The sequence below is a fragment of the Corvus brachyrhynchos genome, unplaced genomic scaffold (genome assembly GCF_000691975.1).
Source record: "Corvus brachyrhynchos isolate BGI_N302 unplaced genomic scaffold, ASM69197v1 scaffold437, whole genome shotgun sequence".
Lineage (NCBI taxonomy): Eukaryota > Metazoa > Chordata > Aves > Passeriformes > Corvidae > Corvus > Corvus brachyrhynchos.
This window is the reverse complement of record NW_008238962.1, coordinates 143,245-155,853: the sequence shown is the minus strand read 5'-3', so window position 1 is coordinate 155,853 and position 12,609 is coordinate 143,245. Positions and strand designations below refer to the sequence as shown.

Sequence of the window (12,609 nt, the reverse complement as noted above, 5' to 3'; positions counted from 1 at the left end):
ATTCCTGCACATTCCCACCCCGGGAAGCTGTGGGATGCCCAGAGAATGGGTGAAATCCCAGGAATCCGAGCGGAATTGGCGCAATCGGAGCCGTCCATCTGGCTGGTTTTAGGAAAATGAGTTACTAAGTGGATTTAGGTAATTAAAAGTTGTTATCAATTAAGAGCTGAAGTGATAACGAGTCCTGCCATGGGGCCCTTCTTATCAGGGGCCTCCCAGGAATAGATCCAGGCCCACCAAGGACGGTGACGACATCGGTTTGGGGCCTTTTTAGTGGATCAAAGCTCAGGTTTTAGGATCAAAACCTCAGGTTTGGGATCAAAACCTCAACTTTGGGATCAAAACCTCAAATTTCAGGAGCAAAACCTCAGGTTTTAGGATCCAAACCTCAGGTTTTAGGATCAAAACATCAGGTTTGGGATCAAAACCTCAGGATTAGGATCCAAACTGCAGGTTTAGGATCCAAAACCTCAGGTTTTAGGATCAAAACCTCAAGTTTGGGAACAAAACCTCAAATTTCAGGAGCAAAACCTCAGGTTTTAGGATCCAAACCTCAGGTTCGGGATCCAAACCTCAGATGTGGGATCAAAACCTCAGGATTAGGATCCAAACTGCAGGTTTAGGATCCAAAACCTCAGGTGTTAGGATCAAAACATCAGGTTTGGGATCAAAACCTCAGGTTTTTGGGTCCAAACCTCAGGTTTAGGATCAAAACCTCAGATTTAGGATCAAAACCTCAGGTTTAGGATCAAAAACTCAGGTTTAGGATCCAAACCTCAGGATTAGGATCCAAACCTCAGATTTGGGATCAAAACCTCAGGATTAGGATCCAAACCTCAAGCTTGGGATCAAAACCTCAGGTTTAGGATCCAAACCTGAAATTTCAGGAGCAAAACCTCAGGTTTAGGATGAAAACCTCAGATTTTGGATCAAAACCTCAGATTTTGGATCAAAGCCTCAGGTTTAGGATCAAAACCTCAGGTTTAGGATGAAAACCTCAGATTTAGGATCAAAACCTCAGATTTTGGATCAAAACCTCAGGTTTAGGATCAAAACCTCAGTTTTAGGATCCAAACCACAGGCTGAGGATCCAAACCCCGATTTTTATATTCCAGAAGCATTTTCCTTCCACCTATAACACGGAATCGAGACTTGAGCGCGCTTTGGGATTTTTTTCCAGTCATTGCCAACGCAATTCCCCACGAGCTGCCGATCCCCTCATGGGAAAAAAACATGGATATTCCAAAAAAAAAAACCCCAAAGGCTTTTCTTGTGCTCCCAGCAGGAGCAAGGAATTACCCCAGGAGCTGCCACAGGGAAGGAGGAGCCACTGCCACTCCAGACCCGGAGCAGCCGCTGCGTTAATTTTCGGGGCGGCGCCAACGGAACCATCGGCTTTTGCTCCGGGAATGCTTTTCTCCGAGGGTGCCCAGCAGCACGCAGAGCCTGGAATAGCTCGGGATGAATGGAAAATCCAAGAGGTTGGAGGCCTCCGTGATTTTTTTTCCCCCCTCTTTTGTGTTTAATCCCGAATTAACGAACGTCGCTCTTTTATTGCCGGAATTTGGGGGAAGAGGAGGAGGAGGAACAAAAGCCCTGAGCCATGGATATCATTTTGGAATCAGCACGGAGCTTTTAACAAACCTGGTTGTGCCCAGCCCACTTCCAAACCCTGGAAAAAATGGGATTTAATGGCAGGTTTCCACGCTTTTTCCCGATTGGAATCCTCCGAAGGATTCGGATCCTTAGAGCGTTCAATGTTTTATGGGCCCCGTCGATTCCAGCGGCACTTTGGAATGGGATGGACACAAAATCTCCAGAAATGGGATCAACAGCTGGGATTGAGGGAGTGGCTCCTAGGGAAGCCCGAGGTTTCCTTGGGTTTTGGGGTGTGATGGATGCAGGAGGTTTAAGGGAAGTGGAACACCTGAGCCTCTCCTCTTGCTGCTCTCCAGAGGATCCCTTTGACTCTGGAATGTTTTGATGTTCCCGCCGCACGGCTGGAGAATTCCTCTTTGACAAAAACAAGGTATTGCAGCATCCCAAATCCTCGCTGGAACGAGGATGGAGGGAAATACAGACAAGTCCTCCTGCTGCTGTAGGAACTGTTCCTTTCCTTCCTGGATCCGGGCTGGACCATGAAGGGATGGGAGAGCAGCTCCAAGGAGAAGGACTTGGGGGTGTTGATGCACGAAAAACTGGACATGGCCCATCCATGTGCGCTCACATCCCAAAAATCCCCCATGTCCTGGGCTCATCCCATGGCGTGGGAAGCAGGGAATTGGGAATTTTTCCCCTCTGGGCTGCTCAGGTGAGATCCCACCTGGAATTCTGCATCCAACTCTGAGGTCCAACAGCAGAAGGACGTGGAGCTGCTGGAGCAAGTCCAGAGGAGGCCACGGAGATGCTGCAAGGGCTGGAGAGAAGCTGGGAGAGCTGGGAATGTCCAGCCTGGAGAAGGGAAGGATCCAGGGAGAGCTCAGAGCCCCTTCCAGTGCCTAGAGGGGCTTCAGGAGAGCTGGAGAGGGACTTGGGACAAGGGATAGAGGGAACGGACAGAGCACAGGGAATGGCTTCCCACTGCCAGAGGGCAGGGATGGATGGGATATTGGGAAGGAATTCTTGGCTGGGAGGGTGGTGAGGGGCTGGAATGGAATTCCCAGAGAATCTGTGGCTATCCCTGGAAGTGTCCCAGGCCAGTTTGGATGAGGCTTGGAGCAACCTGGGATAGGGGAGGGTGTCCCTGCCCATGGAAGGGGGTGGAATTTCATGATCCCTAAGGTCATCCAACCCAAACCATTCCATGGCTCCCTGTGATGTCTGGGATGGGTTTATCCCATCTCCCACGGTCCTTGGCAGTTGTTCCCATGCCAAGTATCCCCAATTTTCCCGTTGGCCAACCCGACACCACCAGAAACACCGGAGAAAGGAGGAGGAGTGTAGGGGGTGAAACCAAATTTTTCCAGGCTGGAGACAGCACAGGAACAGCTCTAATCCTCCAAATGGGATTCCTGCCCACAAAACCCTCAGAAAAATGGGAATGAGGACCGACACACGGGAGCAGGAGTGTGTTGGGTCCAACTTCCACAGGCTGGACAATCTGGGAGCCTTCCCACTGGATTTTTCCTGCTTTTCTCCCTGCTGGAGCAGGCTGGGATAACACAACCACGTATGGATACCTTTGGATAGCGGAGATCTCTGGGGGCTCCTAACAAACAGAGCATGGAAAGGCTGGATCACCGGGATCTCCCCCAGGTTCCATGAGGAGCATCCAGGACCAGGGAATGGCTCTGCCCCTGCTTCAAGCAGCCCAGATGGTGCCTGAGCATTCCCGGAATGTCTTCCCAACCATCGGATAACTGGAGTGGGGGAGAGCCTCTTCCAGATGGATCCGCTGCGGATTCCGAGAGGGCACCGCGTTAATGCCGGCGCTTAATGAGCTCCTCCAGCCCGGAGAGGAGGCTGGGAATGGATCCAAGTGTCCTCTCCGCCTAAAGGGGTGGTGGGGAAGGGAAAAGCAGGATTTTCCATGGAAAGGATGCACAGCTGCAGCATGGAGGGGTCTCCCCTTGGTCGTTTTCCAGGTTTTTGGCCACCAGGAATGGTGGGGAGATGTCCATCCTTGGACATTGGGGTGTTTGGATGCTGAGTGGGAGAATTCCAGGTTTCCTGTGCTTGGGGGAGGAAGGGAATGTGGGCCCCGGTGACCTCCAGATGCTTCCTAAAAGATGATAAAAACAGGGAAACGAGGTTATAAAAGCAAGGAAAAACGGTATTGGAGAACTGCGATTTCCCGTCTCGCATCTGGAATGAGGACTGAAAAATCGGGAAAGGGAGGGAGGGGCTGTTCTGGCCCTCCTGGAGGGGTTTTTGTGGGAAGGATGCTCTTTTCCCTCATTGCTACCTTCTCATCCTAAATTCCTTCCTCCTTTTCCTGCTCTGGTGGGGACGCTGAGGTTTCCTTTTCTCCTGTGTTTAGGGAACTCTGGGAAGCTCCTGTTGCACAAATATCCAAGATTTTTAGTGGAAAATGAGCCTTCCTCATCCTCACTGCCCATCCAGTCCAAGTTTTGAGGAGTATCCTACGGGTGGGAGCCTCTGGAATCCACTCCTCCTGCCAGAGGAGCCTCTGGAAGCAGCAAATGCTCCCGCACCTGCCAAGTCACTCTCCCGTGGTGGGTTTGGGATGAGTTTTTGCTCTTTGGGAATTCCTTCTGGAATGTTCCTTCCAAGGAGTGGCGGAACATGGAAGTGTTTGGGTTCCTTGCGTGATTTTGGTGCCAAAGGAGCATTTTTAGGTGGAATGTTCTTTATTGGCGTCCCTGCTTTAGTTCCCAAAGTGAAATATCCACGTTTTAATCCATGGATTGCGGGGGGGGGGGGGGGGGGACATTTTTTTATTTTTTTTTGGCATTCCTTTTTTTTTTTTTTTTTTTTTTTAATTTTCAGGGATATTTAGACCTGTTTGGAATTTTCCTCGGAGTTCATGAGCTGGTCTAGTCCTGGATCTGGTGTGTTTGAATTCCCTTTCAAAGTTTGGAATGAAGTCATTATTCCCTGTGGGAATCCTTGGAGTTCCAGGGAGGGTTTTTAGAGGGGTTTTTCTGCAGCATCCAGGGGGGAACTGGGATCCACTGGGATCCACTGGAACCAGTGAGGATGGATCCGTTGGTGGCTCCCAAAGCTCTGGATACAAACTCCAGGTGCTCCAAGTGTGGTTTAACAGCGGCACAAAATCATGGAATGGTTTGGGTGGGAAGGAACCTTAAAGATCACGGAATCCCATGGGTGGGGAAAACTTCCACCATCCCAGGTTGCTCCAAGCCTCATCCAACCTGGACTTGGACACTTCCAGGGATGGGGCAGCCACAGCTTCTCTGGGAATTCCATTCCAGCCCCTCACTACCCTCACAGCCAAGAATTCCTTCCCAATATCCCAAATTCCCAATCAGTTTAAACCATTCCCTGTGTCCTGTCCCTCCATCCCTTACCCCAAGTCCCTCTCCTGGAGCCCCTTTAGGCCCTGGAAGGGGCTCTGAGGTCTCCCTGGATCCTTCCCTTCTCCAGGCTGGACATTCCCAGCTCTCCCAGCTTCTCTCCAGCCCTTGCAGCATCTCCGTGGCCTCCTCTGGACTTGCTCCAGCAACTCCAGATCCTTCTGCTGTTGGACCTCAGAGCTGGATGCAGAATTCCAGGTGGGATCTCACCTGAGCAGCCCAGAGGGGGAGAATTCCCCCTTCTCCTGCTTCCTACAGCTCCAGCGGGAAGGTGTGGATGAATATTTCTCCAGGATGGGGGAGAAGGTTTGGGAGAAGGGCAAAGATGGGGAACATCCACCTTTTCCAGCTCCCTTTCCCTCCGCCTGTGGAATGACAGATTCCACACCAACTGTGCTGAGCCCTCGGATCCCGCACCCGGGCACGAGTCACGCTGTCGGAGTGATTTATATCCACGGAACATATGGCCCGCTTTCCGTGCGGATAACAAGCGTTCCCTCCGTTTTCCCTCTGCTTTTCATCCCTGCTCACATTCGGAGGAACAATCCAGGCTTTTTCTTTGGTGCTTCACCCCTGGATTTGGGAGCGGAACAGGGAGTAGGGAAGCAGCGCAAACTCCGACAACCACACAGATCCCGTAATTTTCCTCCTACAGAGGAGAGAGGGATTTTGTGGCTCCTCTCAGCAGGGGGGGGGGGCGGGGGGGAAGGTTCTTTTCCCAAATGGGATTTGCTGTCTGGAGCGCCCGTCTTGGAGCTTGGAAGCACTCGATGTTTTCCAGCCTTATCTCCCAGTCCTAAAAATATCCCGGCGGCGCTGTCGGGAAGAGGGGGGGAGAGCTGCTTCCGTATTTTTCTCCCTATCGGAGCAGGACCGGGAGGTTATCGGATATTTAGGAGGTGACCTTGGGAAGGTCATCTCATCTTACACCTTCTAATTGCTCCCATCATCCCAGGGACGGTTTTTTTCGGGGATCGAATTCCACAGGGTGACGGCAACAGTTAAATGGAGTTGACGTCCTGGGAACAAGGATTCCTTGTTTTCATCCCAGGGGCTTGGCGTGACTCATCCCAAATCCTCATCCCTCCTCCTCCTCCTCCTCCTCCTCCTCCTCCTCCTCCTGGATTCCTCCCTCATCCCGATCCCAGCCGTGGTGGGGAATCAAATAACGACAGGTGGCCTCGGAATCAACCGCTCGCCATTTTTTTTCTTCCCGAGGACAAGGGAAAACCATTCCAAAGCCCCAGCTCGGGATTTCCAAGGAATTCGACCCCCGGAGGAGCCGTGCCAATGTTTGCTGCGGCTCTGGCAAAGGAGGGAGGAGGAGGAATATTTTTCTCTCCGGGTCAGATTTGCTGCTCGTAGTTCTCTGCTGTTTTTCCGACCTCATTCCATGGATGTTTCGGAGTTCAAAAAGCACGGGATGTGCTCTGAGCCTCGTTTTCCTCCGCTTGGGGTTGGGCTTAGCAAAGAAAACAAGTTTTTTCCAACTTTTTCCTCAGTGCTGCTTTTCCCTTAGGTTTGTTGTGGATTATTCCTTGTTTTCTGCCATTATCAAATATTCCCTTTTTCCTCCCAGTGATGTTTATCCTGGGAAATCTCAGGAAAGGCAGACTTGGAACTGGGATTTAAAGTTATTCCATTCTGGAATTTAAATTTAAGGATGTGTGTTCAGACCTTATTTTCCCTATGTTAAATCCATAAAATATCCACTTCCCATGCTCCGATACCACTTGAATTCCCAAAAAAAGGTGGATTTTTACTGCTTTGTTGGAATTTTTGTCCTTTTCCTGCTGTTTTCCAACCTCTGTGACATTGGGGATCCCACTTTTCCAATCCTCATCCACGCTTGGGCTTTTCCTCCATCCAGGCTCCACCTTTTTAAGTTTAAAGCTTTAAATTGAATCTTTTTCCCCTCAGGATTAGGATGAATTGAAATTTATGGAAATGAGGGTTTCCCAAAGGAGTTAAAAAACGGGAGTTTAAGGAAAGGGTGTTTTGGACATGTGGTGAGGAGGGTCGGGATTCAGCAGCTGCGACCGGAATTTTTCCCTGCTCTGCTCCGGCTCTGCCTCCCCGCAGCTGCCACTGACCCAAAAAGCCAAACTTGGCTTTTTTCCCCCCTTAAAAACCCCATCCATAGGGAAAAATCAGGGATATCAGTCAGAGAATCATGGAATGGTTTGGGTGGGAAGGGAAAATCCCATCCACTCCCCCCAGACACCTTCCCCTACCCCAGGTTGCTCCAAACTGGCCTTGGACACTTCCAGGGATGGAGCAGCCACAGCTTCTCTGGGAATTCCAGTCCAGGGCCTCGCCCCCCTCACAGCCAAGAAATCCTTCCCACTATCCCATTTTTCCCTGCCCTCTGGAATGGGAAGCCATTCCAGAGGCTGTATCCTGGTGATCCAAGGGAAACAGGGTAGAAATTGGGAATTAAATAAAAAACCGGTTTAGCTGAGCTGGGGTGATTCCTGCACATATCCCTCTCACAAGGCAGCAGCAAAACCACCAGGAATTTTGGGATAAGGAACATCCTTTCCAGTATTTTAATGGACTTTTCTGGGTGGGAGTTTTTGTGGTGTTTGATTTCCAGCTTCTGGCGTTTTCCTTTACACGGAATACAAAGTGAAGACACCTGAGATGGGCAGAATTCCTTTTTCTGTAGGAATTTTTGGGGCGGGGGGGGGGGGGGGGGGGACTTTCTTCTTTCAATTTTCATCACCCCGGGTTTTTCTCGGATTGCTCCAGGTTGTTGCTTGTTCCTGGGTTTTTGGCTTAGGGTTCAAAGCATTCCTCTGGATATTCCCTACTTCCAAAGAGCTTATTCGCATTAATAACCCATTAATCATCTTTTCCTCTGAAGATTCCGATTGGAAAAGCAAAATAAGATTAATTTGTTGCAGATTTTTAGGAAGTCTTTGAGTCAGTGTTGGCAAGTCCCACTCAGATAATCTTCACTCGGATTTCTGGAAACTTCAGGGCTGAAAATTTGGGATTTGGGAGCAAATTAGAGCTGATTTGAGGAGTGGGATTTCATGGAATGCCGCCATCCAAAATGATCCATCCTCAAGGTGGGAATCATCTGCTCCAGCTTCACCCAACCCCCACCTTGGTCCCACCTCGGAGGTTGGAAAACCAGCTCTTCCCATCCCAAAACCTACCCCACAAATCCTGGGAATTTTTCTCCAGGAGGACAAGTCAATGGAAGGTGTCCTGGTTGTAAAGGCAGAATTTGGATCCATTGGTTTGGATCTGGTTTGGATGGAAATCCGTGAAGGCTTAGGACTTTATAAAAAATCATGGATAATGGATCACAAAGTTCTCCTGGGGCCGTGGATTTTCTGGGGGATCTCCAGTTCAGGAAGTTTCTTATCGATTAAAACACTCTGAGGTTTTTTTGGGAATGCTGTCCCAAAACCCTGGAGATGTTGGCACCCCCCAGCCCCTTCCCCGGGATCTCCACCTCCTCTTTCGCTCCCTATCCCATTCTGTGATGTCCTCCAGCTCCTCTCCCAGCATTCTGGGATGATAAACGACTCCTCCAGCTCCAGCCTGGTCCTGCAGCCTCTCCCACCCCTCGGCAAAAAGAATTTCCATCCTTCTGTCCTCACTCGCCCTCTTCCCTTTAACTCCAAACTTTTCCAGGGCTGATATCCCCAAGCCCTTGACCTCTCTGAGGTTTAATAAGGCAAGAGGCTAAAAAGTGATTAATTGGTGTCAGGAGAGATATCGGATCACAAAAGCCTCCGGATAAAATTCCAGAGCTCCTTTGAGAGGCTGGAGGTCGAATCCCAGCGAATTCGCTGCTTTCATGTGGATCCTCGATTCATCCCGGGCTGTTTGTGTTATCAGCTCTCTGGCAGCTTCCTAGATTCCTTTTTTTTCCTCGGAGTTTCAAGGAGATAACGCGCAGCTGACGCCAGCGCTGTGAAGTTTGGATTGGGAGCGTCGGAAAGTGGCCAAACATGCTCCGATAAGACAGAAAAAAATCCATCCTTTCCTCTTTCTGAAGCTGCTCTTTGAAGCCTCCGGGGGTTTTTTGGGAGTCTTATCCCTGTGTCCTCCAGGCCAGAAGGGATGGGACGGTGCCAAAGGCATGGATGCCAAGTGGGATATTGGGAGATGGAGGGGTAGGAATGTTTTTTGTGGCTTTGTTCCATTCTCCACAGCAAAAATTCCTCCAAAAAAGGGGAAAACCACTCAGGGCAGAGCAGGGTGATCCTTGCCTGCTCCTGGGGATTTCCTAACCTTGGAATATCCCATTTAAAAGCTCTTGTCCTCCTTGAACTCGTCTAATTCTCCTTTGAACCTATTTATGGGATTTGGCTGCGTTGCCGAATTCCACGGCTTAATTAGGAGCTATGGAAAGTCATTTCCTGGAGTTGTCTTTTAAACTCTGGAGCAACCAATTAAAGGGGGAAAAAAAAGTGTGGAGTCATTCCCGGCTCCTCTGCTCTGCAGTGCTTTTTAGGAATAATGGGAAAATTGGGTTTTCACACCTCTGAAATTGTCGTTGGTTGTTTTTAAGGCTCCTTTGGGAATTCTTTCCTGTGAGGGTGGGATTCCCAGAGAAGTTGTCGGTGCCCCATCCCTGGAAGTGTCCAAGGGCAGGTTGGACAGGGATTGGAGCAAGCTGGGACAGTGGAAGGTGTGCCTGCCCATGGAATGGGGTTGGAACGAGATGGTCTTGAAGGTCCCTTCAAACCCAAACCATTCCATGATTTGTGGGGATCAATCTCATCCCAAATCTCAGAGATTTTGATTCCCAGTGGAAATGAGGGCATGGCAGCAGGGACGGGATTTTGGATTTCATGGAATATCACGATTTGGGAGCCTTCGGATGGTGCTTGATCCAACGCTGGGGAACATCAGATTCCCTCTTGGATTCCATCTCCTGATTCCCCGGCAGAATCAGCTGATGGCGGCACATGGAAATGCTCATTTTCCATGGATTTCCTCACAGGGAAGATGTAATTCCATGAATTCCATTTGTAGCCACGCTCTGTTGCTTGAGCACCTTTGCAAAGGAACCAAAGCTCAAGCGAGGCGTCTGCAATTCCCAGATCCGTTGGAATATCAATATTTAAAAGCCAGATATTTATCCAGATATTTATTCCTTCGGGAAGCAGCTGGCAAGAGCTGCAATTCCAAGCTGGCAGAGAAATCTGGGAGGTTCATCCCTATGCAAAAAATTCCTCCTCCTCGGTTTGGCTCCCAAAAGTGCTGAGGAAGAGCTTGGCCAGCCGGGAGCACACCGGGAGCTTTCCCAGAGCACATTCCAAGCCCTGGCACATCCCAAGACATGTTATCCCGGTTTAACCGGAGCCGGGAATTACTCCGGGGGTATCATTTGGGGTGCAAATCATTCCTGGGTTGCAAATCCCAGGGCTGTATCTCCAGCAAATCAAAGGAGGAAGTTGAGAGCTGACGCCGTCGGATCCATCGGGCCATGTTATCCCCACATTCCACCTCTTCCAGAGCAGCTGGATGAGCAGGAATATCCCAGATTTGGATCTCTGGTGGTCTGTAGATAAAAAAATGATCTTCAGGGTCCTACCAGTCATTTTTAGCTGTTAAATTCCCTCTGGACAATTAAATATCCGATGGTTTACCAGTCATCGCCGTCAATGGCAAAGGGAATGGTTGGGATGGTGCAGGGTGGAACAAAAGGTCTTGAGATGCCTTCAACTCCCTCCCCCTTCCCCCATGGAGCAGGAAAAAAGACCCTCAAAGTCCTTGGAATGGTGGTGGAAAGAGAAAGGACCTGCTCATGTCAAGGTTGGGAATTTGAAATGAAAAATGGGGAGATTCAGTTGGATATTGGGAAGGAATTTGGTTACAGTGACGGTAGGTGAGGTCCTGGAATGGAATTCCCAGAAAAGCTGTGGCTGCCTCATCTCTGGAAGTGTCCAAGGCCAGGTTGGAGCAACCTGGGATAGGGAAAGGTGTCACTACCCACATCCAGATGGGCTTTAAGGTCCCTTCCAACCCAAACCATTCCATGGATCCCTGAAACTCAACGGTTCAATGGTGTTAAACTGGGAATCATCATTCCCAGGCTTCTCCCATCATTCCCATCTTTTCCCAGATGAGTGGCTTGGGTTCCCCGGTTCTCCCTCATTTCTTCCAGTCCCTGAACTCAGCCACCGAAGGATGTGAAGAAAAAGAATTCCAGGCTTCCATTTCTTCCTAGAATGCCTCTTCCGTTCACTTTGTTCCCAGAAAAAAAAGCTGGAAGTGACAACCTTGGGGGCACGAGTTTCATCTTCTCCTTCATGTCTTTCCAAGGCTTTGGTCACTCTGAATTTGGATCCCAAAATATATTCCGGAGCAGGAATTTTTCAGACTGACAGAGGGCAGCGTTAGGTGGGATATCGGGAAGGAATTCTGCCCTGTGAAGGTGGTGAGACCCTGGAATGGAATTCCCAGAGAACCTGGGGCTGCCCCAAGGGGATGGAGCAGCTCTAATTAAGGTGATTTTCCCTTAATTAACGATGCCCCTTCCCTTTTCAAGCACCTTGACATCTCCATCCTTGGAATTTCTCCCATCTCTGCATTCCCAGCACAGACCCAGAGCTGGATCAGCTCCCAGATTTCCACCCAGTCCTTTATGGATTTATTTCATGGCTCAGGGATCGATCCAACGCCTGTTCCTGGGGTCGCCAGCTGGAAAACTGCTGAGCAAGGCAGGGACAAAGCTCTTCATCATCATCAACATCCAGAGGACAGGGATTCTTTTGTTGAATCAGCCTTTGGAAAAGCTTTTCCTGACCAAAAAAACCTCCTTGTGTTGATGTTTTGGAGGAACCGGCCGCAATTTTTTGGGATAAGGGTTTTTTTGGGATTTTTCATGGTAATAAGGTCATTAGAGTCTTGTGGGATCATGGAAACATCAAATGGGCTGGGTTGGGAAGGACTTTCAAAGGTCATCGAGTCCAACCTTCCACGGGACCAGGTCGCTCCAATCCCTGTCCAACCTGGATCGTGTTGGGATTTAAGCTGGGTTTTAAGGAGCTGGAATTTGTGTCATTGAGGTTAATTGGCCAAGTTGGGAGTTGACCCCTCCCCCGGTGTCACCTCGGTGTCACTCGTGGCACCTGGATTAATTCCATGAGCCGGCCTGGATTAGGATGAGTTTAAATTTCGGAGCGTTCCACACCTCAGATGATTCGGAATTTATTGATCACTGCAGTCCAAGGGGGAAAACGGCTGAGTGAGCGTTTTTTGGGATCAGAGAGAAGTGGGATCAGATTTCCACATCGATTCCTGGGATTTTGGTTGGAAAGGAACAGCTCCAAGCAAAGACTTGAGGGGAAGAAGTTGGAGGAGCTGTTTTAAATTCCTGAATCCTCCAAAAAGAGAGAAATTAAGTCCAAGCAGGATCAGCTTTGCCCAGAGCTGAGGCTTCAGGTTATCGGAGAAACAGGGATGAGGGGGAATGGTTTGGAATTAAAAATGGAGAGGTTTAGTTTGGAATTGGAGAAGGAATTCTTCCCTGGGAGGGTGGTGAGGGGCTGGAATGGAATTCCTGGAGAAGCTGTGGCTGCCCCTGGATCCCTGGAAGTGTCCAAGGCCAGGCTGGACAGGGCTTGGAGCACCCTGGGATAGT

At 49.8% G+C, this 12,609-nt stretch overlaps 1 protein-coding gene across 2 annotated transcripts in view; it reads left to right on the top strand.

The window, feature by feature from the left end:
• The window catches only part of ARHGAP39 (Rho GTPase activating protein 39), a 63,441-nt gene that overhangs the window by 6,648 nt on the left and 44,184 nt on the right, over nucleotides 1-12,609 (top strand). The window contains exon 1 of one of the 2 annotated variants that reach the window (XM_017738654.1): nucleotides 1,447-1,481. The exons of the other annotated variant lie outside the window; for it this stretch is intronic. Coding sequence (XP_017594143.1) covers nucleotides 1,462-1,481 — 20 coding nt within the window. The 5' untranslated portion in view covers nucleotides 1,447-1,461. Of the gene's footprint in view, nucleotides 1-1,446; nucleotides 1,482-12,609 lie in introns of those variants that run through there. 2 annotated transcript variants of the gene reach the window in all.